This window comes from Myiozetetes cayanensis, unplaced genomic scaffold (assembly GCF_022539395.1).
Source record: "Myiozetetes cayanensis isolate MyiCay16 unplaced genomic scaffold, myiCay2020 scf4, whole genome shotgun sequence".
Lineage (NCBI taxonomy): Eukaryota > Metazoa > Chordata > Aves > Passeriformes > Tyrannidae > Myiozetetes > Myiozetetes cayanensis.
Genome location: NW_026087631.1, coordinates 63,257,512 through 63,285,261, shown reverse-complemented (window position 1 = coordinate 63,285,261; position 27,750 = coordinate 63,257,512). Strand labels below are relative to the sequence as shown.

At 64.0% G+C, this 27,750-nt stretch overlaps 4 protein-coding genes across 5 annotated transcripts; 3 read left to right on the top strand and 1 right to left on the bottom strand.

Annotated features, from left to right (window-relative positions):
* The first annotated feature begins 2,466 nt into the window (after positions 1-2,466).
* TAF1C (TATA-box binding protein associated factor, RNA polymerase I subunit C) lies at positions 2,467-7,268 on the top strand. 2 transcript variants are annotated; one of them, XM_050329596.1, is made up of 14 exons: positions 2,467-2,598; positions 2,684-2,780; positions 2,930-3,036; positions 3,129-3,224; positions 3,307-3,377; positions 3,463-3,710; positions 3,788-3,898; positions 3,997-4,120; positions 4,659-4,730; positions 4,850-4,985; positions 5,080-5,208; positions 5,332-5,506; positions 5,641-5,778; positions 6,065-7,268. In XM_050329596.1, the coding sequence occupies exons 1-14, from the start codon at positions 2,467-2,469 to the stop codon at positions 7,234-7,236; spliced, it is 2,808 nt and encodes a 935-aa protein (XP_050185553.1). In that variant the 3' UTR covers positions 7,237-7,268. The 2 variants fall into 2 exon arrangements, with proteins under 2 accessions (XP_050185553.1, XP_050185554.1); XM_050329597.1 differs by lacking the exon at positions 4,659-4,730.
* A 239-nt stretch (positions 7,269-7,507) lies between these two features.
* On the top strand, positions 7,508-8,977 carry HINT2 (histidine triad nucleotide binding protein 2). The gene is made up of 5 exons (XM_050329054.1): positions 7,508-7,567; positions 8,227-8,379; positions 8,475-8,579; positions 8,657-8,729; positions 8,834-8,977. Exons 1-5 carry the CDS (start codon positions 7,514-7,516, stop codon positions 8,923-8,925), a joined length of 477 nt encoding a protein of 158 aa, XP_050185011.1. The 5' UTR covers positions 7,508-7,513; the 3' UTR covers positions 8,926-8,977.
* Positions 8,978-12,498: 3,521 nt separating this feature from the next.
* On the top strand, positions 12,499-15,349 carry SPAG8 (sperm associated antigen 8). The gene is made up of 6 exons (XM_050329552.1): positions 12,499-13,141; positions 13,772-13,943; positions 14,036-14,081; positions 14,194-14,308; positions 14,436-14,498; positions 14,582-15,349. The coding sequence occupies exons 1-6, from the start codon at positions 12,833-12,835 to the stop codon at positions 14,714-14,716; spliced, it is 840 nt and encodes a 279-aa protein (XP_050185509.1). The 5' UTR covers positions 12,499-12,832; the 3' UTR covers positions 14,717-15,349.
* Positions 15,345-26,983, bottom strand: NPR2 (natriuretic peptide receptor 2). The gene is made up of 22 exons (XM_050329551.1): positions 26,248-26,983; positions 21,106-21,305; positions 20,909-21,022; positions 20,507-20,642; positions 20,321-20,415; positions 20,104-20,236; positions 19,932-20,016; positions 19,707-19,827; positions 19,123-19,197; positions 18,885-18,962; positions 18,642-18,746; positions 18,310-18,381; positions 18,074-18,233; positions 17,844-17,999; positions 17,594-17,762; positions 17,331-17,477; positions 17,020-17,143; positions 16,825-16,893; positions 16,561-16,735; positions 16,381-16,479; positions 16,191-16,282; positions 15,345-16,028 (listed from the first exon to the last, which is right to left on the bottom strand). The coding sequence occupies exons 1-22, from the start codon at positions 26,981-26,983 to the stop codon at positions 15,966-15,968; spliced, it is 3,204 nt and encodes a 1,067-aa protein (XP_050185508.1). The 3' UTR covers positions 15,345-15,965.
* Positions 26,984-27,750: the final 767 nt, after the last annotated feature.

Below are 27,750 nucleotides of genomic sequence, written 5' to 3'. Positions count from 1 at the left end.
CCACCCCCGAGCCACGCCCCCTCCGCCGCCGGTCCCCCCCATCCCGGGATGGACCCGGCGCTGACCTGGACACCGCGGGGACTGGGAACGGAGATGGCAGGGTGGGTGGGTGGTGCGGGGCTGGGAACACGGACGCGGAGCTGGGAGCGAGATATGCCTCTGGAACGGGGGCGCGGGACACGGGCTGGGGACAGGGACATGAGTCTGGGGACAAGGGTATAGGCTGGGAACAGAAGTGTGGGGCTGAGGGAGAGGGTTTTGGGACTGTGGATAAGGCTATAGGCTGGGGACAGGGACATAGGGCTGAGGACAAGGATATAGGGTGGGAACAGAGATACGGAGTGAGGCAGAAGGACTTGGGGCTGTGGAGAGGGATATAGCCTGAGGACTGCGAACAGGGATACAGGTTGATGACAGGGACAATGACTGGGATCAGGACATGGATCTGCAGGCAGGAATATAGACTGGCAGAGAGAGACATGGGGTTGGAACTGAGAAATGGGCTGGGAATGGGGTTGCGGGGCACAGGGACGTGGGCCAGGGAGGCCCAGGACAGGAACATGGGGCTGGAACTGAAACATGGGCTGGGAACGGGGATACAAGGCTGGAGAAAGGGACACAGGCTGTAGACGGGGACATGGGGCTGGGGACAAGGATACAGCCTGGGAACAGATATGGGGCTGAGGGAGAGGGTCATGGTGCTGCAGACAGGGATATAGGCTGGTGGAGAGGGACACTGGGCTAGGAACAGGGACAGTGATATGGGTCTGGGCTGCAAGGACAAAGGCTGGGGACAGGAGCCTGGATCTGGGGTAAGGAATATGTCCTGGGGACAGAGGGGTGGTAGAGAGGCACATGGGGCTGAAGGCATGCACTGGGGCTGAGAGGGACAGGGCTACCTGTGGCAGCTGTTTAAGGGGGTCCAGTGTTTTTCTAACAGTGGCTGCCATCTTCTTATAGCAAATTTATAACATTTATCTTACAGAGGAGGTGTTCCAGAGGGGGAGTCAGGGCACCACATGCTGGGATGAGGGCATCCTGACTGGAAACAATCTCATCACACTTTCCCAAGCTCCCCTGACATCATTCCCAGACTGCCCTGACATCACCACCCTCCTTGGCCAGGATGGAGGCAGCAGATTACCCATGGGAGCACTCCTCTCCCATCCCATACTCTCCACAGAACACCCTCCAGGAGCTGCCTTTTCATCCCACATACCCCAGGTGTTCAGGGCTGTCCCGTGTCCCCACAGCCCACACACCACGGGCAAACAGCACCAGGGCCAGAGCAGTCACAGAGAGCCAGGAGTGCCCCCAGGAGGACCCATGGGGGTCCCACTGCTCTCCTGGGGGCGAGCAGCAGGGACAATGCCTGTGCCCTGCCTGTGTCCTGGTGAGTTCCACTTCCAGTGGCTGCCCAGTGCTGGGCCTGGTCCAGCCCTGTCCCACAGTTCCCCCCACCTGATCCCATCCTGTTTCCATACTGGTCCCACTGTTTCCCCCACCCTGTCCCCATCCCACCACTACCTCCATCTCATCCTAGACATGGTCCCGTCCTGTTCCCATCCCGATCCCATCCCATTCCCATCCTGATCCCATCCCATTCCTGTCACGGTCCCACTGCTTCCTCCATCCTGTTCCAGTCCCAGTCCCGTCCCGTTCCTGCCCCTGTCCCACCACTTCCCCTGTCCCATTCCCATCCCAGTCTTCTCCAGTTCCCATCCCGGTCCAATCCCATTCCTGTCCCTCTTCCCCTATCCTGTTCGCATGCTGGTCCTGTCCTGTTCCCATCCTGGTCCTATCCCATTCCCATCCCGGTCCCGTCCTGTTCCCATCCTGATCCCGTCCTGCTCCCAGCTCGGTCTCGTCCCGTTTCTGTCGCAGTCCCACCACTCCCTCCATCCTGTTCCAGTCCCAGTCCTGTCCCGTTCCCTTCCCCGTCCCTCTCCCACTGCTCCCCCGTATGGGGGGATCCCAAGCCAGTCCTGTCCCATTCCCATCCCGGTACTGTCCCATTCCCGTCCCTCTCCCCTCGTCCCGTTCCCATCCCAGTCCTGTCCAGTTCCCATCCCGATCCCGTCTTGTTCCCATCTCGGTCCCGACCCGTTCCCATCCCGGTCCCATCCCGTTCCCGTCATGGTCCCACCGCTCCCTCCGTCCTGTTCCAGTCCCGGTCCCGTCCCGTTCCCATCCCTGTCCCGTCCCGTTCCCGTCAGCGTCCCACCCTCCTTCTGTCCCGTTCCCGTCCCAGTCCATCCCATTCCCATCCCGTTCCCATCCCGCTCCCGTCCCATTCCCATCCCATGCCCATCCCATTCCCGTCCCTTTGCCCCCGCCCGTGGCGCGTTTCTTCCCCCCGGCCGCCAGGGGTCCCTCCCCCCCCGCTCCGCAGAGCCGCTCTGGCCGCGCTCTGTAGCCGGCGCTGTTGGTGGGGGCGGTGCCGCCGTGCCGGTGTGCCCGCCGTCCATGGAGTTCCCCGCCGCTCTCTTCCCCTCGCACTTCGGAGCGGGCCCGCCGCGGGAGGAGCGCGGCCCGGCGCTGGCCGCTGGCTGGGGCGAGCATGGAGAGGTGCTGGAGGGCAGCCCCGGCCGCCACCAGGTGAGGCCCTGCCCGGTCCGGCGCGGCCGAGGGAGCCCGGCGGGACACGCGGGCCCCGTTCGGACTCTCCCGTTTCCCCCCTCAGCAGGCGCAGCCGGCGTTCGTGCCCCGCCGAGGCGGGACGGGCGAGACCTGGGAGCCCGCCGAAGCCGCGGCCGTGCCGGTGCTGCCGCCCAGCGCCGGTGAGAGCAGCCCGGGGATGGAATGCAGCGGGGAATGCTGCGGCCCTTCGGGGCACATCCCGTCCCGCCTCTGCCCCTGCCCGGGGATGCTGAGCGCTGTCCCGGTGCTCGTGTCCCAGTGCCAGGCAGCCCCTGCCCTCTCCCCACAGGCCGATGGATCCCGTCGCCCGCTCCTCAGGACATCCTGTACCGCAGCGGTGTGTGCCGGAAGCTCCGGGCAGGCAGGTCTGGAGCCACCCTGGACTTCGCCAAGCAGGTGGGACCGGGGGCACCGTGTCCTGCCGCGGACCTTTGAGGGCAGCGTGGGATCTCTGCACATCCTAACTTATCCCTGTCCTTCCCACACAGCTGGGCCATTTCTTTGAGGATCATCCAGAGGATGCGTTCGGCTCCATGGGGCGGCTGCTGCACAAGAACTTCTACCTGGGCAACTCCAAGCTGAAGGTCGGTGTCAGTCCTGGGAGGAACAGTGCTGTCCCCCACCATGCCCCCTGCAGCCCCGACCTCTGCCCGCTCCTCCCCGCAGAGGCCAGCCCGGAGCAGCACCATCCGGATGACAACCCTGATGAAGGACATTGACCGCCTGGAGGCCCGGCGGTGAGTGTGTCCCCATGTCCCCAGCCCTGCAGAGCTCTGGTGGGGCTCCTCTGCCCCCTCACCTGACGCTGTCCGTGCCCTGCAGCGGCTGCCACCGGCAGCACTTGGCCTCCCGCCTGCGCTGGTTCTCCCACCTGTGCCGTGACTGGCTCTTTGAGGTGCCGCTGGGGCTGCTGGCAGACTGCCTGCACGAGGAGCTGCTGCTGCAGTGGTCTGACCTGCTCTTCGACGACAGCCTCACAGGGGGTGCGCTGGCCTGGCTGCCCCCCAGCGACACAGGGTCACGCACGGGCCACCTGGTGTACCCTGGAGGGCAGGCCATGAACCACCTCTGTATCCTTCCCATGGGGTTTCCCTGGGGAGGGGAGGGGAGGGGTGTCATGTTGTACTGCCCTTAGCTGGCATCCCAGTTTTCCAGGACATGGTGCTGGAGGAGCTGCCCCGCGCCCGGGGCTCTCCAGTGCAGTTTGAACTCAGTGGGCGCATCCGGCAGGTGGCTGCAGCCCGGGTGGATGGCGAAGGTGAGCCAGCCCTGGGACAGGCAGGACTTGGAGTGGTGGGGTGGCAGGGACCCCCCAGGACACTGGCAGCTCATGTGCCACCTCCTTTCCCCTGACAGATTTTGTTGGGGTCCGCTCAGACTATCACTGCGGAGTTTGGAGGGTGCCAGGCAGGACAGGGACAGCTCCCGCCCCGCTGCAGGTCATCCGTACTGATGTGCCTGCCTCCTGCCTCACTGTCAGGTATGTGCTGCAGGACAGGGCTCTGCTCATGCAGCCCTTCTCCCTGTGGGGGTGATGCCATGCCAGGCTTTTAGAGAGCATCCAAAAGAGGGCAGTGAAGATGGTGAAGGGCCTTGAGGGGAAGCCACATGAGGAGCAGCTGAGGGCACTTGGTTCTGTTCAGCCTGGAGGAGACTGAGGAGAGACCTCATTGCAGTTCCAACTTCCTCATGAGGAGAAGAGGAGTGGCAGGCACTGATCTCTGTGGTGCCCAGTGACAGAACCCAAGGGAATGGCCTGACCTCATGTCAGGGTAGGTTTAGGTTTCGTATTAGAGAAAGGTTTTTCTCCCAGAGGGTGGCTGGGCACTGGGAACAGGCTCCCCAGGGAAGTGGTCACAGCACCAAGGCTGACAGAGTTCAAGAAGCGTTTTGATGATACTCTTGGGCACATGGTGTGACTCTTGGGGATGGTCCTGTGCAGGGCCAGGAGCTGGACTTTGATGATCTTTTTCGGCCCCTTCCAACTCAGCATATTCTGTGATTCTATGATCCTGCAGCCCTCACCTCCCTGGGGAGCTAGCAGTCTGCACTCAGAGTGGGACCGTCTACCTCTGGAGCGTCGAGACAGGGTGAGATGAGGCACTCAGGGCTGGCTGGGAGCTCATGCAGACAGCAGAGTCTCAGGGGGCAGGGGGCCCAAGTGAGAGGGGCAGCCCTTCCCTTTGCTGACACTGCCATCCCCCCACAGGCTGCAGCAGCTCCGCCATGACCCCCAGACCATGTTTTTTCGGGACCATTCCCCCTGGCGGTGGAGCGACTTCACTGCCCACCCACGGGTGCTGAGCTGTGCCGACCGCACCGGCCTGCAGTGCCTGGATGCCCGGGTGAGCCTGGGAGGGTGGGCATGGGGCTGGGGGCAGGCAGGGGAGAGGGTTCCCCAGCCCAGAGTGCTGACTGCACCCCGCTGTGCTGCTGCAGGCCCCCAAGAAATGCCACTTCGACTTGTTCAAGGTGGGCGAGGAAGCCGGCTGCCAGCAGGGCGAGCGCGTGGTGCTGCCCATGTACCTGGGCAGGGCTCACCCCTCACAGTACCTTGTCACCACCCAGGTGAGTCCCACCACAGCAGGCAGCTGGGAGAGACACAGAGCACAGCTGACTCTCCCAGTGCCTTTGGGGCAGGGGGGGTCGCTGTTGGGGTGTGCACCCGCTCAGCCGTGCCCCCTGCCCCAGTTCTCCGTGTATGTGCTGGACGAGCGGTTGCCGCTGGTGCCTGTGCTGAAGTGGGCACACATGATGAAGGCCCCTCCGCTCTTTGCCCACCTGATGCCAGGGGATCCTGGGAGGACCCATAAGGTGCTGCTCGGTGCATCCCGCACCCAGGAACTGTTGCTGCTGCAATACCGGGGTGAGAGATGGAGCTCCAGGGGTGCTGCATGGCTGGGACTCCTCTGTGCCCATGTCCTAGCCTCCTCATGCTGGGACCAGCTGCTGCCCAGGCATCGGTGCTCACTGCCTGCTTTTTGGGGTGTGTTTCCTCAGGGGGCAGCCAGTCAGCCTGCCAGCTGGCAGGGGCTCCACAGAAGCTGCACAGCATCGCCGGGTGCCTGCAGCACCTGCCCACCCAGCTCCCACACCACCACCACCTGCTCCAGCAGCGCCTCGGAGCCCCGGCTGCAGGTGAGTGTCCCACATTGCTCTGGGGTGCAGGTCTTGGCAGGGGAGAAGGTGGAATGGAGGGGTAGTGTAGCCCTTGTCATGGCCTGGTTGGAGAGTGGCTGAAAAAGTGAAAGCAAAGCCCCAGATGACCCTGTGCAAGAGCTTAATGACCTAGAAAATGATGTGCAGGGCAGAATCCAGCAGTGAGTGCCCACTGAGGAGTGGAGGCAACCCCAACTGCTGGCCGGGCCCATGCAGGATCCCCAGGACTGGAACCCTGGTGAAAATGTCTCTCCTGTTCCTGCAGGGCTGGCCGCCACGGTTCAGGGGGACGGGACGTGCGAAACCATGCTGGTTTTCCAGCTCTCCGAGGCTGGGGATGTCTTCTGCCAGAGGCTGACCCATGAGGCAGCACATCCCCCTGCACCCACCTCGAGGGATGAGGCCACAACAGCCCCTGGCTCTTCCCCTCTCTTCGAGGCTCCTGCCAGCAGCCCACAGGGCTTGGGCAGTGAGGAAGAAGAGGAGGAAGAGCAAACATTCTACTTGTCCAACCTGGAGGTGATTATCAATGAGGAGGAGGAGAATACAGGCACACCAGCACCCCCAGAGGAAGCTGAACTACCCCAGGAGCCCTGTGCAAGCCCCCAGCCCATCCCAGCCGTGCCCAGCCCAGCTGCAGCCCTGCGGTACCACCGCTGGCTGAGGGCTCTTTTCAGAGACTGCAGGGAGCCCCCCCAGAAATCCTTTCCCCCCAGCCTCAGCCAGAGGCGCCTCTTCACCCACAAAGAGCTGGAGGGGCCGACAGGTCCCACTGCCCTGCAGAGGCAGGTGCGGCAGTGGCTGCGCCAGGTCATGCGGGAAGGGGGCCTCATCCAGCACTGGGAGCCCGTGGCCCTCCAGACCCCTCCCCTGCCACAGCCCCCGGAGCCAGAGGGGGGTCCGGACCACCTGAGCACCCGTCTGACAGCAGCCTGGTCTGGGGACTGGGAGCAGTGGTGGGAGGACAGGACGAGCTTCAGCGTGGCACAGAGACAGCGGGCGCTGCGGGAGCGGCGGCGGCGGCAGAAACGAGCACGGGGCCGGCGCAGCCTCTCGGCCAGTTTTACGTCCTCCCTCACCTACCAGTCGGAGCTGTCCGAGCTCAGCGATGCAGGACCCCCGCTGCTCTCCCCTGGCCGCCCACACATTCTCTCCCAGGAGGGCTCCCCCCCAGCCAGCAGCCCCCTACCCAGCAGCCCGCCGGCCTCGCCAGCACCCGATGAAGCCCTGCTGTCCTCGCAGACCCTGCACTGCCGCGGCATCCCCAAGGAGCGGCGGAAGACGCTGCGGGACTACCTGTCGGTGTGGGCCGAGGCACCTCCTGAGCCCCCAGAGCTCCCTGGCAGCCAGGCCAGCCAGCTCTGCATCCCCTCCTCCCAGAGCCAGCTCTCTTCTGCCTCGCAGACCCGCCGCAAGCGGCCACGCATGGGCTTCTGAGCGCCAATAAACCCGCCTGGGACAGCCTCGCACACGGGCTCCTCAATTGCGTGGTCACAACACCCACCCGTAGAGGGAAGGGAGGTCGGGTGGCATCCCCGGGGTCGTGGCTACCTCCGGGGAGGGAGTGATCCTGTCCCCCGTCGGAGGGTCCCCGCCAGGACACTGCGGCGTGGGGGCCGTCTTCGCGTCACGCGTGGGCGCGGGCGGGTGCGGGCGCTTTAAGGGGCGTGGGGCGGGACCGAGATGTGAGTGACGGGGGGCGGGAGCGGCGGCCATGGCGGCGCTGCTGGCGCGGGGCTTGGTGCGGGGCACGCTGCGAGTGGGGCAGGTGGGCTCGGGGGTGGAGGGACACACCGGGGTGGGAGAGACATACCGGGGTGGGCTGGGGGGACAGGGGCACTGGGCGGGCCCCCGCACAGGGCCGCGCTCGCCGCTGCTCCCGCCCTCGGGCAAGGTCCGCGGCGGGCGTGAGCGCCGACCCACGCACCCCCACGGCAGGGAACGGAGCCTCGGATCACCCGTTGGCACTCACCCCGGCCTGCATCCCTGTGGGCACAACCCCCGACACCCCGTGTGTACAGCTCCCCGTCGTCCCCATGAGCAGCCTCCCCCAGCACCCCCATAGGCGTTACCCCCGTGCGCAGCCCCGAGGACCCCTATATGTATCCCATCGATCCCCACGTGCACCCCCCACCACACCCCCCATGCTTTAGTCCAATCACCCCCAAGTGCATTCCCCCATCACGCACCCCACCACCCCCACATGCGTCCTCCCCATATCCCGGTGCGCACTCCCTGTCACCCCCATGCACATCCCCCCACGTGTTCCCCTTTCACTCCCAGCCGTGTACCCCATCAGCCCATGTGCGTCCCTCCCTCCATCACTCTTGCACGCATTTCCCCTCCCCGTGCTCCTGCCCGCCCTGGCCGCGGTGTCCCCGTCCCCGAGGGGACAGGCCCTAAGCCCTGTGTGGACTCCCGGCCCAGCGGTGCATGTCAGCGCCCAGCGGGAGGGATGGGGAGGTGAGCAAGGCACAGCGGGCAGCGGCAGCCGGCGAGGAGGCGGGTGGGCAGCCCACCATCTTCAGCAAGATCATCGACCGCACCATCCCTGCCACCATCCTCTATGAAGATGACAAGGTAGTGGGGACAGCAGGGCGTGTATCCCCACTGGGGGAGGGGGGGCAGCACGGCAGCACCCACGGGTGTGGGGCTCACCCTGCTCCCCCTGGCAGTGCCTGGTCTTCCGTGATGTGGCCCCCCAAGCCCCCATCCACTTCCTGGTGATCCCCAAGCGCCCCATCCCCCGGATCAGCCGTGTGGGTCCCCAGGACACTGAGGTGAGTCCAGGGGGGTCCCTGGGACATTGGCAGTAGGGGCCACAGAGTGCTGACCCTCCTGCTCCGCTCTCCTGCAGCTCCTGGGGCACTTGCTGGTGGTGGCGGCACGCACGGCGCAGGCAGAGGGGCTGGCTGACGGCTACCGCCTCGGTGAGTTGGTGTTCCCTGCTGTGCCATGGGGCAGGACCCTCACTGGTGGGCTTAGGGGCCTGGGTGTGCAAGGGGTGGCCTGACCCCTGTCCCTCTCCTGACAGTGATCAACGATGGGAAGCACGGTGCCCAGTCTGTCTACCACCTGCACCTCCATGTCCTGGGTGGGCGTCAGATGGGCTGGCCCCCTGGCTGACCCCCCACTGCCCACCACCCCCCAATAAAGCATCTCCTTGGTGGTGGCTTCAGTGGTTCCATGTCCGGGTGGCTTTCTTAGGGGTGGGGGTGGCTGGCCTAGGCAGGACTGGCCTCCAGTGTCACAGCAGTGGGGAATTGCTACCCTGCTTTGAAGTAGAGGTAGCCAACCTGCCCATGCTGGAGATGCTCTGGAGCCCCATGGTTGAAGCAAAAGGTATTTGGGGGAGTGCCCACATGGCAGTGAGAAAAGGCCCATCCTGTTGCTGGGCTGGGGGGAGCAGGCTGTGTGCCACAAGGGTTTCTCCAACCTGGGCAACATCCCGGGAGTGTCAGCATCACACCATGCCCAGGGCTGCCCGCCCAGCCCACTGCCACCACACAGCCCCAGCACCCCTGAGTGCCCTTACCTTGCCTCAGTGTGCTCCCCAAGCACCACTCTGTTCCCACCAGAGCACCACACTGGGCACTGATGCTCCTCTGCTCTGCAAAAGCAGCTAATTGCACTTAATTGATCTAAAAGCAATGACTGCACATGTACTCCTCCCTACGCCAGAGGGAGCTGACTGTGAGCTCCCGGGGGGGTCATAACCCTGAGCAGTGTGGAACAGGCTGAGTGGCGGGTGGGCCTGCTGCCTCCTCCATATATACATGCCCTTGTACCCCTGCTGCACCACCCGTGTGTGCACTGCAGTGCAAAACTCACTGCACTGAACACCCCAGGCTGCCCTACATGCAAAACACCACCAGCACGGTACACGCACTCATGTTTACACCCCTTGGCCACAGGCTTGTGCCTGCACGTGTCTGCATCCCCCTGGCGAGGGGAGCGCACGCGGGGGCTCCGCACATGCGGCCGCCTGCTCCCTGCCGCGTGCCTCCCGCTCCCGCTGCTCCGTGGCCGGGCGCCGGGGCTATATTTAGTGGCGGGGGCCGGTGCTGGCGCGGTGCATGGCCCACCTGGCACCGCCGCCGGGGCTGGCTGGGCCCCTGCCAGCCGCTGCGCAGGGGACCGCAGCCCGCCAGGGAGAATGGCAGCTCTGTTCATCCCCCGGCTCGGTGGCGCTGGCGGCGGGGGCCCCCCGGGAGCTGCGTGGGGCAGTGGCAGACCCTAGTTCGCTTCCCACACATACACGCCCAGAATAGCATAGGGAATGTTTTTGGGGTGTAAATGAGCCTTAAAAATGTTTATGGCTAATGCTTCCTGCCTCCGAGGCTCAGCAGAGGATGGGGTCACACTCTTGGACACAGGACAATCCTGCCTCAGGGATGGGTACCCCAAATCGGGGCTGGGTATCGCTGGGGAGGTGGGGACTCCAAAGAGGGGCCAGGGATCCCCCGAACATCATCCCTCAGGGCTCACCTGGAGCAGCCCCCCCGGGAATGCTGTGCTGGGCTGAGGGTGTGTGCTGGCACGCGAGGTCAGGGGCTGGATGCCTGCCATTGCGTTTCTTCCTGTGCCAGGTTTATTTTGTCAGTCCCCGAGCAGCCGCGGGGCAGGACAGTGGTCACAGCCCCAAGGGGCTGAGGGGGGGAGGACGAGGGCCAACGGCTGTTTTGGTTCTTCAGCTGAGGAGGATCACAAATGACGCAAGTTCCCAAAAGAGCTGGGCAGGGGGGCTGTGGGGGATGTGTCAGCCGGCAAGAGCCAGCCAGATGTGCTCCAGCAGCTCCAGGGCTGCTGCCCCACAGTGATGCTATCAGGGCACAGCCCCACAGAGATGCCCCATCGGCCACCCCGGGGTTTGTTTTGGCCTACAGTGAGTGCACCCCCTGGGCTGGCATAGCTAGGGTTCCTGTCCTACACAGTACTGTGGTGCTGTTAGTGTCTTGTCCGTGTCCCCCAGGCACCAACGCTGCCTGGCAATCTTGCTTTTGGCAAGCCCACGTGTGTCTGGTGGGGAATCCGGGGACGCTCCTGGGTGCACCCAGGGTGCAAGCTGGGGCAGGGTGCCCAAGCTGCCATCCCTTCAGCACGAGCTGGGGTAGGAGTGACTGCAGGGGCCACTGCTGGGCCCGCAGCTGAGTGTGGGAGCAGCACCAGCAGTATTCACCCCAGCACCCTCAGAGCGAGGCCCCAGCCCTCGAGGGCACCCTGGCACTCCCTTCCAGCGGCAGCAGGGCCGATGTGGCCCCAGGAAGGGGGAGCCACAAGATGTGCTCGGGCCACGGCTCCTGCCTCTCCTTGCTCGCTGCAGCTGCACGACAGATGGGCTCGGAGGAGCCCCTGCCTGGCGCGGGGCCGAGCGCCCGCAGGGAGGAGCCGCTCCCCAGTGGGGGGCCCCCCCCCAGGGCCGGCCGAGGCCAGAGGGGCCAGGCACATTCCCAGCCAGGAAAAACAGAGGCCCGAGCGCCGAGCCCGCGGTGCCCCGCCGGCGCACACCGCAGAGCGCTGCAATAACAGCCCTCGCCGCCCGCTATCAAAGGGCCCTTCTTCTGCTCCGTCCCCGCAGGGATGGGGCCGGGGGCCCAGCGAGGGCCGGCGGCGAGGGGAGGCAGCTGCTCCACGCCGGTTGCACCCAGCCAGGCGCCGGGCATGTCCGGCCCCGTCACCCTGGGCCGGCCGGGGGTCCCTGGGGCGGGCGGGCGTGTGGGGTAGGGTGGGGGTCGCGCCATGGGGAGCAGCATGTCCCCAAGAACCCTGGGCACGACTCTCCTGCCGCCACAGCGGGGCTGAGCTGGTCCTGCCCAGGCACAGCGCTCCCCTGTCCAGGGCAGCGGGACAGGCTAGCACGGGAGGCATGGACCCCAGGGATGGGGAGAGACTCAGCCCCGCAGCGCAGCTGCACGGCCGTGTTCCTGCGCCCCCACTCCCCTGCACCCCTGTGCCCCACACACACTCCACGCCCCCAGCACCCCCTTATCCCTGCATCCTGGCACCCCGATGCCCCCTGCAGCCCCGTCCACCTCCACCGCCGCACGGCATCTCCCTCACCCTAACTCCCTGCGCCCCGGGACGCCACACCGCCGGCTCTCAGCACCAGTGCGCCCCACCCCTCCTCGTCCCCATCCATCCCTCCTCGCCCCCATCCCATCCCTCCTCGCCCCCATCCCATCCCTCCTGACCCCCATCCCATCCCTTCTCGCCCCCATCCCATCCCCTGCTCTCCCCGCTCCCCATCCCCCGCACCCCACCCCGACCACGCCCATTTCCAGATGACCACGCCCCCTCGCCCGACCCCGCCTCTTGGCCCCACCCACAGCGGGCTCTGGCCACGCCCCCCTCCGTGCTCTCCGCCAATGAGAGCGGCGCACGCGGCCGCCGCGCGCCGTCTCCATGGAGAAGCGCGCATTCCATCCGGCCGCGCACGCGCCATGGAGCCGGGAGCCGGCACCCCCCGGGGGTGCGGCCGGGAGCGGGGGGCACTGAGACCCCTCAGGGTGACCCCCGGGGGGAGAGCCGGGGGCGCGGCCTGCGGGGCGTTAGGGGGGAGCAGGGGGGGATAAGGAGATGGGGGGTACGGCCCAGGCAGGGGGTGCAGCGCCCCGGGAGGAGGGTGGTGGATATGGGGGGCAGAGCCCCGGGCTGGAGGCAGGGGGAAGGATGTTGCTGCAGGAGGTCAAGCGGGCAGAAGGGAGCTGTGGAGGGGGAGATCCCCCCGGAGCGCAGACTCAAGAGCAGGCTCTGCTTCCGTCCCCAAACGGAGGGAAGTCCCTCCTTGTCCCTTGCCCCAGTGTGGGGGTGACGCTGCAGGGGACCCCGGGTCTCTCGCCTCAGGGCCCTGCCCGTGCTGGTGGGGGCTGGGGATGTGGTGGGCAATGGGGGGCTGAAGGATGTGCCCCGTTGCCTTTCCTCAGGGTCTGTTCCCATCTCCAGGGTAGCTCTGACGGGCCATGTGGGTCCCACATGCCCTGGGGAGAGGTCACCGTGCCTGGGCAGCGTCCAGGGTGATATCTGCCATGTGCCCATGGAGAAGCTCCCATGCCACGAGGAGCCACTGACAGCCACGGCCAAGAGGCTCCAGGAGATGTCAGACATAGCCGACGTGCTGGAGATGCCCCCTGAGCTGCCCGCCGAGGCTCTGCCACCTGTGCCCAGCCCCAAGCCAGCCCGAGAGATTGTGAACGAACCCGCTGAGATCAAGCTGCCTCCCTGGCTTGGAAACTGGGGGCCTTCCCGCGAGAAGGTGCCAGTGGAGCCCCCCTCTCCACCGAAGCCGGCAGAGCAGCCCAGCCAGCCCCGACGGGGCCGCCCGATCCGCACCTGGCTGGGGGAGGTAACTCCATCAGGGAAAATGGGCCTCAAAACCGGCCCCACTGTATCCCACATGCTGATTCTGTGAAGCTCCCCGCTCCTGGGTAGACCCCTCTCTTTAAATAGCCACGCTTGGCTGAGCCAGGACTTCCCAGACGACCTTGAGCCCGGTGGGTAGAAAGGGGATGAAATTCAATAGCACAAAATGCACGGGCAGGCACGTGGGGAGTGACAGTGAGGCTTTGGGAGGAAAGCTGGAATCTTGCTGCTGGCAGGCAGGATCTCCATGCAACAGCCCATCATAGGGATGTGGGACAAGCAAGGCTTGGGGGGCACCTAATGGGTCAAACAGCCTGGGGACCCCATGGTTTGTTCAAGTGTCCTAAGAGAGCTTGCCCAGGATAGGGGCAGTCCAGGCACCCCTTGGCTTGGGGCAGCCATACACGGTCAGCAGATGTCCACCAGGCAGGAGAGGTCAGCCCTGCCCAAGCTGCAGGTGTCCCTGCTCCAGCATTCCCAGGGAGCTGGCTGGAAGGACTGTGACCCCCCCTTTTTGCAGCTCGTGCCTCTGGGGCTATCAAAAGCCTAAAAGCCAGGAGCACTGGAGGTTGGGCTCCCACCCCCTTCCACAGCCCCTACTGTCCATCTTCAGAAAGTCGTGGACCCCCTGAATTCTGGGCTGGGGCAGGAGCTAAGCGGCGAGGACTCCGCCCACCAGCGTGGCTTCCACGGACTGCCACTCCATCAGTTCCTGTCCTCGCTCACCGACAGCCCCACCACGGACACCCACCGCCCACCCCGCAGGGCCCTGCTGCTGGCGCAAGGTGAGGCTGAGCCCCCTTGAGCCGTGTGCTCCCCGGAAAGGCAGTGGGGGAATCTCAGCTAGGGGGATCTGATGGCACCTTCCCCTCTGCAGGGCTGCGGAAGGCCACGCTGGCGTCCATGCTCTACGAGAAATACAGGCAAGCCTGCACCCCTGCGTGACACCCATCCCTGGGGCTGTGCCCCGGCAGAGGGGACCCGGGGTGGGGGGTACCCCAGGGCTGAGGGGTGTGGCGTTTGCTCTGACTGCAGTAATGAGACGGAGGAGGAGATCCGTCCCCGCCCACAGCCCATGGAGTCTGTCTCCACCACGCACCGGGACTACGCTGCCAGGGGCTTCCAGCCCACACCTCCAGCCGTCACCCAGGTACAGGCAGGAGACAGGCCCCCCCTACCTCCCAGCTTGTGGCAGCTCCCAGGGAGGCTGCAAGGCTCCTCTGTCCCCCCCGAGTGTGGTGTCCCCCCACTCACTGTCACTTTGCTTCCACCTGCAGCCCCACAACTACTTGACGGAGCAGCCAACGAGCTTTTGGCTGGAGCAAGCCCGTGGACTACCAGTAAGACCCCCAGCACCCACTCCCTGCCAGCACCTCAAGGGTCTTGGCTGCTGACAGAGATCTCTCTCTTCTCTCCCCTCCAGGGTGTCACTGCCCTCTTCAGCAGAAACATTCCCTTCAAGAGGAACGCAACCTTCTCCACTCCCATCACTGTGTACCTAGGGCCACCTCACCCCTGCGACCCCCTGAGCAGCGAGCCTCAGACCTTCAAGGATTAAAAAGCAAGGGGACACAGGTGGTCCCTGCATCCTTGCCACCCTCAGGCTGTCCTCAGGCTGGGTGTTTGGAAGGGGAGCACAGCATCCCTGGGATCTCAAATCCCTCAGGGCCATGCAGCAAAGTGGGAAACCCTCCAGCCCTGGTGCAAGTCACTGTTGACCCAAAACATGCTGTGGCCCCAAACCTCCCTCCTTGAGCATGAAGGGAGAGCCCTTGGCACAGCCTCGTCCGCTGGGACATGTCCCCTCCCGGCACACGCAGCGGGCGACACGCAGCCGCCGTCCCGGTCCCCAGGCACAGGTGTGTTCCAGTAAGAGGCAGCAGCGGGGTGGCCAGAGCATGAGCTCAGAGGAACGCACTGCAGCCTTCACGCCAAAGCAAACCCCGCCGCGGCAGCCCTGCCTTCCCAGCACTGCCCGAGCCCTCAACAGCCACCCCTGCGTTGAGCCCCAGCTCCCCGTGCCCGGACCCCCACCCTGCACCGCAGACAGAGCCCTGCGATACGATGCTCTGGGATGCTCCAGGCAGCTGACCCCAGCCAAGGCTGAGTTCAGTACTGGGGTGCCCCCAGCCCCTCTCCCTGACTGGCACTCCAGGACAGAGAGAAGCAGAGGTCAGGTAACAGACGGATTTGGGCAAGTTTGTATTTCAACAAAATAGTTGCAGTGAGTCCTATATTTACACCTGGGGAAGGGGGGGATGTGGTATTTACATGACCCACTGGGGTTATATACAGGAGAAGAGGAGACTGGGGAGGGGGGGAGCTGCGGCATTGAAGCCTGACCTGGCCAAGGAGTCAGTCTTGGCAGGAATCCCCATTTCCCCCCACCCCAGGGAAGGGGTGACATGGGCACAACTTCTGCTAGGGGCCAGGTACTGAAAAGAGACGGCAAAGTGCCCTACGGGGCAGCCAGGCCCCGGACCAGCTCAGAGCCAGCTGAGCCACAGGGGAAAGGGCAGGGGTAGAAGGAACCCAAAGGGTGGGTGGGATATGAGGGTTGGATCTGGGCCAGTTCCCCCCCTCCAGCAGGGGCTGTGGGGGAAGGTGGGCTTTGCTGGTGCTGAGGGAGGGGGGCAGACAGTGACATGGCTGCTGCCCCACCTTGCCCAGGCCCTGCTGAAGCAGGGGGGCTGCAGAGGTGGTGGTGGATGCAGTGAGGGGGGAGTGCCGGTGCATCCTGGGGGTCAAGGCACCGGGAGGCATTGGCAGCTCCACTGAGGCTGGGAGCTCCGCCACTGCCACTGGGCTCAGACGACTTTGGGGTCTTTCCTCTCGCCCAGCAGCCAGTATGTCCGCATCTTACCCTTGCCCTGGGAGGGAGAGGAGGGCAGTGAGAACCTCCCTGCTTCTGGCTCCTTGGGTCATCCCCAGCACTGAGGGGAACAAGGGGTCCCAGCCCAAACCCACACCCTCATCACATGCCCCATGCAGCAGGAAGGGCTGGCACCCCACTAGCATCTCTGTGCCCTTACCTTCATCTCCACATCCCCACGCAGCTCCAGATCAAAGCAGCCAAACTCATCCAGAACTTCCTTGGTGGTGGATGAGACGTGGATCTTTAGGGCTGGGTAGCACAGAGGGGAAAAAGAGACTTGGCTGGGTGAGGGAGCTGGACACAACCCGAGGAGGTGCTGGACCCCAGCTGCCAGCCCCATGGCTCACCCTGGCCATTGGATTCCATGCGGGATGCAGTGTTCACTGTGTCCCCAAAGAGGCAGTACCGCGGCATCTTCAGACCCACCACTCCAGCGCACACAGGACCTGCCGGCACAGGGACACTTAGGGACACTGCGGGTGGGCCAGCACCCCCCTGCTGCGGTGCCAGTGGGAGCAGGGACTCACCGGTGTGGATGCCAATGCGCAGGTGGAGCTGGTCGTTAGGACGGTGACGGATCTTGAAGGTTTTGACAGCCTCGAGCAGGGCCAGGGCCATGCGGACGATCTCACGGGCGTGCAGCTTCCCATTGCGCACCGGCAGCCCCGAGACCACCATGTAGGCATCCCCAATGGTCTCCACCTGCAGGGTCAGGGGGGAGCAGGTAGAACCTGGGCTCCTTGCTGCCTGCCTCACTCTGGGGGACTGTGCTGGCTGACCCACACCCTCACCTTGTAGACATCAAAGTTATCAATGATGGCATCGAAGCAAGTGTAGAGATCATTCAGCAGCATCACAACCTGAATGGAGCAAGGGTGTGTGTGAGGCTGGGAGCAGGCATGGCCCCCCAACCCGTGAGGGCACTGCTAGGGTGTGAGACCCCCACCAGCCCCACAGAGGGGCTTCTCCCAAAGCCCTGCTTTCACCTGCATGGGAGTACTCTCTGCTGAGAGGGCAGTGAAGCCCACAATGTCACTGAAGTAGATGGTGACGCTGTCGAAAGCCTCAGCCCGCACTGTCTCTCCACGCTTCAGCTGCTCTGCCACGGAGCTGGTGGGACAAGAGGGGATGGTGGTGAGCTCTCACTTCCAAACCCCATTCCCCCGGCATCCCTTGCCCTACACCAGCATGGAGCTGGCAAGGGACCCCATGCTTGCATTGGGGGGTTTGGACCCCATTGCACACTGACCCCATGCCAAACCCCAGACCCACACGCTCCCTTCTCTCCCCCTCTCACTGGGGCAGAATCTGGTAGAGCAGGTTCTCTGCCTTGCGCTTCTCCTCCAGGTAGGCCTGTGTCCGCTCTTCCACCAGCTTCTCCAGGTTGTTGGCATACTGCTCCATGCGTGACAGAAGGTTGTCCAGGATGCTGGTGCTTCCCTCCCTGTGGGGGTGCAGGCAGCTGGCACTGCCAGAAGAGGTGCCCCCCCAACCACTCCCACCCCCATGGCTGTCCCTGCTCCCGCCCTGGGCCACCTTCTCCACTCGCCAACCACCCACTTGTTGAATCTACGGATGAAGATCTTGATTTGGCTGAAGTCGGGACGCTCGGCCGGCTCCTGCGCCCAGCAGCGCTCCATCAGCACGGCCAGCTCCTCACTGTGCACCCCGATGTCGATGGAGGGGCGGAAGAACGGCTTCTGGCTGTTACGCACCTTCTGCACGATCTCTGCCAGGACGTGGATGGTAGTGAGCACCGGACCCTCCAAAGAGGGGACAGAACTGCCCTACACCCACCCCCTGCCCTCACCTTTGGGGCTCAGGTCCATGCCCTCAATGTAGAAGGGGCCGTTCCGCAGAGCAACCTCCTGCACGATGATGCCGAAGCTGTAGACATCAGCCTTCTGCATGCCTGGGGTGGGCAGGTGCCCCTTCTGCAGCAGCTCTGGGGCTGTCCACAGCTTCTCTGGTGGGACAAAGCCATGGAGCAGTGAGGCAGGGCCACCCCATCCCTGTGGTCCCCCCAGAGCAGGCACTCACTGGCATAGAGCGCGTGGGTGTCCTCACTGTCGCTGGGTGAGCGGAAGCTGGCCAGTCCATAGTCAGTGATCTTCAGCACGAAGCGACTGTCCACCACACAGTTGGATGACTTGAGGCTGCCGTGGTGGCCGATGATGCTGTTGTGCAGGAAGGCCATTCCCTGGGGCAGATGGACACAGTGAAGCTGGTATTCCTCATGCACCTCCCCCAGCCCTTCATGCCCCTCCCTTGGGTACCTTGACAATGTCATTGATGAGGGAGTAGCGAAACATCCAGTCCAGGTTGATGCTCTCATTCTCCAGGACATCCTGAGGTAGCACAATGAGTGGACCCCATCAAGCACCCCGGGCATGGTGGCAGCAGCCTCACCAAGCACCCAGCTGCAGGGGGAGTCTGCAGCATCCACCCCCTTCCCTCCACTGGCCTCTGACACCTGCTTGGGCAGCTCAGCTGCGAACCTTGTGGGGCTAAGGGCCACCAGTATCCACAGCCCTGTCCTCAATGCCCAGCCCAGCCAGGTCGTGAGGAGTGTCTGAGTGTCACCCCTGGTGTCCCTAAGCCCCTCTACCTGCAGGCTGCCCCGTGGGCAGTACTCGGTGATGATGCAGATGTTGGGGGGGTCGATGCACGCCCCAATGAAGCGAGTCAGGTGGTTGAACTGGATGTCGCGCATCTGCAGGTGGAAGTGGAGCCAAGTGGGTCTTGAGGTTAGAGGGGATGGGCTGCTGCTCCCAGCAGCTTCCCCCAGTCCCAGGAATAGTCCCTGCACCCCCGAGCAGGTTGCCCACCCCAGCTGAGGCCCCAAACCTACATGTTTTAGCTCGAAGAGCACCTGCCGCGTCAACTCAATGCGCTTCTTATTGATGTGTTTAATGGCCACCACGTTGCCCTGGGGTGTTTGGGAAGGGAGAGAGGTCAGTGCTTGCTGAGGGGATTTGAGGAGGCAAGGAAGGTGCCAGCATCCTGCAGGGCGGGGGTGCAGCCAAGGGCGAGTACACCAACAGAGCTGGGGCATTTCGGGGGGAGGGCTCCCCACCGGCTGCACTCACCTTGAAGTGGCCGGTGTTGGCGAAGATCTGGTACTTGCCGTGGGTGGTCATCAGGGAGCCGTAGCTGGAGCCACGCTGTGGGAAGGAGGGGATTAGGGAGAGGAACCCTGGGGTGGCAGGGTGGCAGACACCAATGGAGCAAGGCAGGAATACCCAAGGGTGTGCAGCAGATGGTGCAGGATGGGCTCTAGAAGGTCAGGGCAAGCTCTGCATGCTCTGTAGGGAGGGTGAAGACTCCAGGAGGAGGTATGGTACACTGAAGTGGGTGTAGGGAATGGATAAGGTGTGTCTGTGTAGGGCATGGAGGGCACCATAGGGGCTTGATGAGGTATGGTGCTCTGTAGGGGATTCAGGGCTGTGTAGGGGATGGAGCTACACTGGCTCTGTAAGGGATGGAGGGTCATGCCAGGGATGGATGGAGTGCATCTCTAGTAGGGGACGAAGGGCTATGTAAGGATGAAGGGCGGTTCAGAGGACAAGTGAAGTGGGGCTCTGGCTCTGTAGGGAACAGAGGGCCATGTAGGGAATCAACATGTAGGGGTGTCATGCAGGGAGGGATGACAGCACAGGGCAGCACTTCTCACCAGGGACAAGGTAAGCCGGCTGCCTGCTGCCTTGTGGTACCGCTCGGGACTTCCAAACTGCAGCTCATCCCAGCGGATCCTCCAGAGCATGCTGGCAAGCTCCTTCTCCAGCATCAGCTTCCTGGGGGACACATGGGTGTCAGATCCCCCTGCCCTGCCTGCCCCCCTCCAGCAGACTGAGAGGTGCCTGGTGCCCAGGCAGAGGCTCCCCCAGCCCCAGCTGACCTGAAGATGAGGAAGCTGGAGACGCCAAACATGACGAAGGTGAGGCCAGTGCCCAAAGCCACGATGGCCAGCATCGAGAGGGGGGCTGCAAACAGGAGGGGATGTCAGGGTGGCCCAGCTGGGCATGGAAGGGCGCTGGGGCCCAAGGGACGTGGGGACCCAGGACACCCACTTTTATCGCAGGAGGGGTCATCCACATCAAACACACAGGGAGGGTTGTCCAAGGGGGGAGCCCCCTTCACCCAGGGGATAGGTCGTCCCAGCCAATGAATTTGCTTCTCCACACCTGAGTAGTGTCCCACCACCTAAGGCAGAGAGAGATGAGGCCACCCCAGACCCCAGCATTCCATCCCTGCCCCAGCCAGGGGGAAACTGTTGCTGGCCCCCACCTCGTACTTCCCGGTCTTGGGGTCGCTCATGGCCCACAGGTTGAAGTCAGTGTCCCGATCATTGTTGCTGTCCATGCTCACAAGCCCCGTCACCCCTGTGGGAGAAGCAAAACCCAGATGGGACAGGGACTGGGTTCCACCACCCCCACAGCACTCGCAACCCAGCTGCCCCTGTCCCAGTGTTACCCTGGAACTTGCGGTCCCGCATCTTCTCGATGATGTGAGTGGCGTTTTTCTTGGAGCCTCCCTCACGTAGGGTCTCGTTCAGCACCATGGCGTACAGCAGCATCCCGTCATAGAAACACCCCGCCACCAGGTTCATCTGTGGGGGGAACCTGAGCACACCCACAGCCACACACATAGGAGCACCCTGTCCCTGGGACCTCCACACTGGGACCATGCACCCACCCATGGCCCCATAACCCCAACATCCACCTTGCAGGGATGGCAGTGCCCGTGGCTGTTCCCACCAGGGGTGGCACCCCCTGGCATTGCCCGTGGTCATGATCCACCCTCTGCATCCTGGAGAGGTACCTCAGACCCATATGGAAGGTCCCCACCACCCCATCATGCAAGTGGATCACTCACCAGAGAGTAGTTGAGCTGCACCCCAAATTTTTGCTTAGCTCGCAGGATGAGCTGGGTTTGGAAATGCTGGTACTCAGGGTTTTGGGGCTCATAGTAGGTAATCACCAGCACCATCTGCAAGCAAGCACAACACCCTGGTTCACACACCGGGGCCAGGCTGGGGAGATCCCTGTCCCCAGGCAGTGTGCACATCTCACCTGGAAAGCCTCGCGCAGCCCCGAATCCTGGCCCGGACTCTGTTGCCAGGGCTTGAAGGGGTCACGGGCAGAGTCGCCCCGCAGGCTCTCCCCAAAGACATCCAAGTAGAAGAAGACATAGTCGCCGTTGGTGAGGTTTTCCTGCTGTGCCAGCTGCATGATCTGCCGCAGCATCTCCAGCGGCCCGCAGAGATACACCACTGCCAGAGAGAGGAGGGGGGATCAGGGACACAGTAACACCCTACTGCACCCTGGGGAACACAGCCAGCAACACGGTGGGATGCTTTCCCTTGGGGTGACGGAGCAGGGCAGCCCAGGGGGCACTTGGTGGCTGCAGGGTGGGGGAGTTGGGGGGATGGATCAGGCAGATGGGGCAGTGCTTGGCTCACCACCTTCCTGTGCCCCACAGACAGCCCCACCGCCCTTGCTAGCACTGCCCCACTCTTGCCCCATCAGTCACCTTTGGCTGAGGGGGAAAAAGGAAAACAGAGGAAAACTTGCTCCAAAACATGAGGGGGCTGCCTCAGGCACAGGCGTCACACACCCTGCTCCAGCAAAAACCAGACAGGAGATGCCTCCCTCCGGCATCAGCGTCCTGGCTGCTCCACGCCAGCCCCAGGCAGGGGACCAGGGGGGCCGGGAGAGGCGGTGGGGCCGTGCGCCCAGAGGCCCCTGGGGAGCCCGGGCTGTGGAATGGGACAAACCCATGTTTGGGTTCGCGGCTGGCCGGCAGTGTGGCAGGAATGCGCAGGTTCCCAGATTCCAGCACCTTCTTGCGGCCACTGGCGCTAATTGGAAACAGAGCATCGCATCTCGCTGCTGTGACCCACACGGCAAGGGGGTGCCCGGGCCCCGTCGGGCCGCCCTGCGAGCCCCCACCCTCTGCTGGGGGCTCAGCCAGCCCCCATGGGATGCCCACCCAGGTGGTGTGCGGGGGCGGCACGGGGCTGGCACAGGGCACCACGGGCAGAGAGGACGGACGCCTGAGAGTGTCCAAAACCCCCCCAAGCAGGGGCCCTCTATGCCCTTGCTGAGGATCCTGACACTGCCTCCTCCCTCCCCCCGGAAAACCGGGGCCCCGCTCCAGCCAGGCTGGCTGGGAACCCGGGATTGAGCAACAGAGGAGGCGGCGGCGGCGGGTGCCGGAGGAATGTCACGCTTGGGCGCTGGCCCCGGCGCACAGCCTTTCTGCAAGGGGCCCAGCGCCCCGGCTGGACCCGGGGAACGGGGGGCTGGGGACAGCAAAGAAGCCCCGCTCCTCTGGGATGGGGTCTCTGCTGCTGGATGACACCCAGCCATGTGGGCACCCAGCCATGCAGGCAGCAGGGCTGACAGGGGCTGACAGGGTCACCCACGGCAGCAGTGAGGCAGCCCATGGGTGGGAGAGGAAACCCAGCACAGCCACCCTGGGCACAGAGAATCCACAGCAACGTGGGGAGCTGCTCCTGGGCAGCTAGGGGAGAGGAAAATTGCAGCAGCGTGAACTCTATGTGAGCAAGAGCCTGTTCCAGAGTCTGAAATGGTTCCCTCTGAATGCTGCAATACTTCAAATAAACAGTCTTGGCTTCCCCAGTTCGCTAGTCCTGCACCCAGAAATGTGCTGTCCCAAGATTTCTCATCCAGGATGGGCAGCTCAGCACCTCCCTGGCATGCAGACCCTGAGGGTCCCCCCTTAAGGACACAGAATGGGAGCCTCCCCATCCCATTGCAGGCGCCAGGAAAAGGCAGCCACACGGGCTGGGGAGCCACAACAGCTGGTGGCAGATGGTGGGACACTGCAGGCAGCCAGCCCCTGCGGCGGCAGCGAAAGCCTGCCTGGTCAAAGGCCACCAAGCAAGGGGATGGATGACGCCTGAACGGCTCCCCAGGGACAGGTTGCAGGAGCCATGCAGAAGGAAAGGGTCAATGTCCGAGGCTCTCCCTGACCTGGGCAGCTGCCTCCAGCTGGCAGCCTCCTGCACAGCCAGCAGCACCCCAGTGAGCACACACAGCCCCCCAAGGGCAAATGGCCAAAGCCAGCCTTAGTTTTACAGAGGACAAGAGGAACAGGGTCCTGCTAGGCTGGGGTGCATCCAGCCCCCTGACAATTGTGTCTGTGGTGTGAAAGGCAGAGTGATGGGCCTCAGAAGAGGGCCAGGACCATGAGCTTGCAGATGAGGCGTCAGGATGCTGCTTGATTCCTGCATGATAGAAGATAACCCTAAATTGAGGGTGAATCCCAGTTTCAGGCAGCAAATCCCAGTTTGAAGCAGCCCCACCAGCACAGAGCACTGCAGCACAGAGACCCCCGTCCTGGCCAGGCGGCCGTCACTCGCCCAGGGGGACTGCAGGGGTGAGGACCAAATGCACTCCCCTCCAGAGCCCAGCAGTCTCCCCAGGCAGGGGACCTGGGCTTTTCGCAGGCAGATGCTCTGCTAATTCCCTCAACCACAGCCCTAATTATATCAGCGCTTTTGCAAATGGCACGAGAGACGTGGCACCCTGCACGTCGCCCAGGCCCCGCTGAGACGGGCAATGGCAAGTGCGACGCACCCACAACCCCTCCTGCTCCTTCATTAGACCTGCTAATGCCCCACACGGTGGGGCAAGGAGGTGGCTTTCCTCAGGAGAGGTTTACCAAACTCCTGCCCACCACCTGAGAGAAGGAAGGTGATGCCAAGAGGGATGATATGGTGTCATTGCAGGGCACGGATAAGGATATGGCTGCAACTGAAGACCCTGCTTTCCCACTCTGTGCCACACCATGCTGGGGTCAGAACCCCTGGGACAGCCGTGCAGGTTCCCACTCTCTGCCCCATACACCTACATCAGCTTTGCAGCCCTGAGCACCCACCTATGTGGGGCCAAGCACTCAGGCCCACACTCTGGCCCCATCTCTGGGCTGTGGCCAGAGGGGGCCAGACCTTCTCCACATCTCTGCCCATAACAGGGTTGTTGGAACTAAATGGTCTAAATTTAAAGTCCCTTCCAACCCAAGCCTTTCTATGATTCTGTGATAATATGATGCCAGCTCAGAGGGCCCTCAGGTCTCTGGCCATGCCTGGTGTTCTCCTCCAACAGCCACAACCCCCTGCCTGCACTAGGAGGGATCAGTTCCCATTGTGGGACCAAGCTGGAAACATTGACAGGAATTGCTGATTTCAGCCTTTTTCCCTGTGTGGTGCTTTGCCCCCATCCCATAAGAAGCTCCACATCCCTTGGCTTGTGCTGGTGCACGCAGGGAGCTTCCATCCCAGAGGAGCAGCCACAGGCCACGCAGCTCCTGCAGCCCACCACGGGGTGCTCACTCCATGGACTCGGCCTCAACAACCTCAGTCCCGAGGGGAACCCAATCCACCACCCCAAAGCGCCACACACACTCCCCTAGCCTGGTCCTCATCCTCAGACACGTCTCCCACTGGCCCATCTGGCTCCACTTATCCTGGCTGGATGTCCTTCTTAATGACACAGCATCTCAGAATCCATTAAGGAGCACTGCGGAGTGGCTGACTCCTCGGGATCGATACACCCCGCTCATCAATAATGAAAGACCATCAGGCCGCCCTTGCTCTCCAGCTGCCTCCGTCAGCCCCTCCATTTCCTCCCGCTCCCAATATAGCTGCTCTCCCGGGGCACTGAAAAGGCACCAAATTGATTTATCCCTCCATCAGCAGGGTGGGGCCATCCCAGCCCCATGCCGGGGGCACAGCAGGGACAGGCACAGCCCAGGTGCCAGCCTGGAGGGCTCTGCCTGAGCACGGCACCACCGCCTCAGCATGCTGGCACCAGGATTCTCTGGGTACGTAACCTCAGCTGATGCTGCCCTTCAGATGGCCACGTCCACTCTGTCACCTTCAGCCTCCAAGGAGGTGCCTGGGTCCTGCCTGCCCCTAGGGACACCCAGTCCTGCTAACACAGAGGGTAGGTGGCCCCACAGGGTTGCCTCTCACAGCACGTGACCCACTAAGGCGAGGGTGGCTCTCCCTGGCAAAGACTGACCAAGCTGGGGGGGCAGGAAGGGAGACACTGTGCCCCTTCCCTGTGCCACATCCTGGCCTCTTCACTGGCACACAGTTTGGCCCTGGCAGGGCTCAAGTCGTGCCTTGTCCTCTGTGAAGTCACTCTCCTGTATAGGTCCTGCTGCTCCTCCAAACCCACCACGACAAAATGTGCTCACTCTTCACTGCGTCCTACATACAATCCACTTTGCTCACCCCTCCCTGTGCCCTACACCGGTCCCGCTGTGCCCTCAGCCCATTCTCATGCCCCACACAAGTCCAGCTGTGCCCTCAGCCCACCCTCATGCCCTACATGGGTTCCATTGCTCTCCCAGCCCCTCTCTGTGTTCCACAGGGGTCCCACTGCCCATTTGGCCCCTTGCCAAGTCCCACCATAGGTCTCACTCTGCCCATCCCCTCCTGCACCCTACATGGGTCCCACCATGTCCTTGGCTCCTTGCTGTGCCCCACACAAGTTCCATTTTGTCGCTGGCCCCTCACTGCATGCCTCACAGGTCCCACTGTCTCCTCAGAGCCTCATGGTGTCCCACAAAGGTGCCACTGTCTCCTTGCACTGTTGCTGCAGCCCACATAATCCCACTGTGTCCCCATCCCTTTGCTGTGCCCCACACGGATCTAAATAGCCCCCTAATCCCTTTGGTGTGCTCCAGATGGGTCCCACCACTGCCCTGACCCCTTGTTGTGCCCCCTATGGGTCCTGCTGTGTTCCCAGTCCCTTGATGCCCTACAGCAGTTCCACTGCATGTGCCCCAAATGGGTCCTGCTGCTCCTTTAACCCCTTGCTGTACCCTACATGTTGTCCACAGCACCCTAGTCCCCTTGCTGTACCTCAGATGGGCCCCATGGCACTGCCACCCCTTTGCTGTACCCTCTGTTTGCCGCACAGCCCATCCTTCTCCGTAAAGTGCCCAGACGGGTATGACTGCACCCCCCCGTGCCCCACACGGATCCCAGTGCAACCTCAGCCCCTGGCTGTGCCCCACGGAGGATCTTCCCCCCCTTCCTGAGCCCTCCCCATAGGGAGCCCTCTCCGCTTTCCCGTCCCCGTTCCCGTCCCACCCCCCGTCCCCGGGCGCTCAGCCCTGTCCCGCGCGGGGTCGCCGTGTCCCCCCCACCCCCACCCACGCCGCGCCGCCCCACGCACCGCGCCCGTTGGCTTTGATGAAGTGGACGGCGGTGTCGGGGCCGCCCTCGTCGGGGGAGTAGATGTGAACGGTGACGGTGAGGTTGTTGCCATCCTGCAGCTCCTGGTAGACCCCCTCGACGGTGAAGTAGTAGGGTCGGTCGTCGGTCTTGCGGTCCACGTAGAGGAGCACGGCGCGGGCGCTCCAGTTGAAATGCGCGTGTAGGTGGGACACGAAGGCGCCCAGTTTGGGGGCCGAGGGCCCGGTGCGCACCGTCGTGCTGTAATGCTCCCGCTTGCGGCTGAAGCCCGCGGCCACCGCCCCGCCGGTGATGAGCGGCAGCCGCCAGTGCGAGGCGAACCGCCCCACGGACGCGGCGGGGTACACGCAGCCCGGCCCGAACAGCACGTCGGGGTCGTGGTAGAGCTTCAGGTCCACGGCGTTGAGCGGTGCCACGTACTCGGAGCAGGCGCCCTCCAGCTCCGAGCTCATGAACTCGACGCGCACGGAGAAGGGCCGCGGCAGCAGCGGCGGCTCGCCCCGCTCCAGCGCTTCCAGTGCCAGGCTCAGCGCGGGACCCACGCGCGGCCAAGCCCACGCGTAGCTCACGTTGCGCTCCGGCAGCACCACCGCCACCGTCAAGTTGGCGGACGCCCCGTCGGGGGTCGCCGGTCGCCGCCCCCCGCTCGCCGGTCCCGGCAGCGGCAGCAGCAGCAGCAGCAGCGCCAGCAGCGGCAGCGGCAGCGGCGGAGCCATGGGCCGCGCTGGCTCCTCCGCCCCGGGCCGCCGCCCGCCGCTCAGGCGCCTCCGCCGCGCCCCCGCCCCGCCGACCGACACCGACCGCCCTCCTCCCGGGGGCGGCGCCGCCGGTCCCCGCCCGGCCCCGGACGGCACGGGATGGGCGGCACCGCGGCGGGCGGGGGCGGTGTCCCCGGAGAGGGGGCCGCGGGAGGGGCGAGTGGAGGGAGCACTGGCTGGGGCGGGGGCGGGGTGGAGGGGTGGCCGCCGTCTGGCTTCCAGGTTCCAGGGAAGAGCTATGGGGTCCCCAGAGCGGGGTTAGGGAGCGGGGTCCCCAGGTCCGGCGGTCCCCAAGTGGGCAAGGATTGAGGAGGGGGTGCGTGGGTTCTAGGAGGCCCTGGAGGGGGCGTGGGGAGGAGGGATCGGGGTTCGAGGTGTCGGTGGGAAATGAGGGAGGTGTTTTATTTTGTTCTGGCGGGGTGCAGTGAGGGGGAATCACAGCCGGGTTTGGAGCAGGGGGCTGGGGTGCTCGGCTTCTGCGAGGACGGGTTGGGGAGGAGTTCAAGGGTCCCCACTGGAGGACTAGGAAGGGGAATCCACAGATCCACCGGCTCCCAGTGGGCAGGGATTGAAGAGGGGGTGCGTGCGATCTAGGGGGTCCAGGAAGGAGCTTGGTAGGGGACCAATAGGATTTGGAATGTCCCCAATGTGAGTGAGGTACTGGCGTTCAGGGATCAGGTGTGATCCAGATTGGTTCTAGGGGGCCCCATAGCCTGGAGACTGGG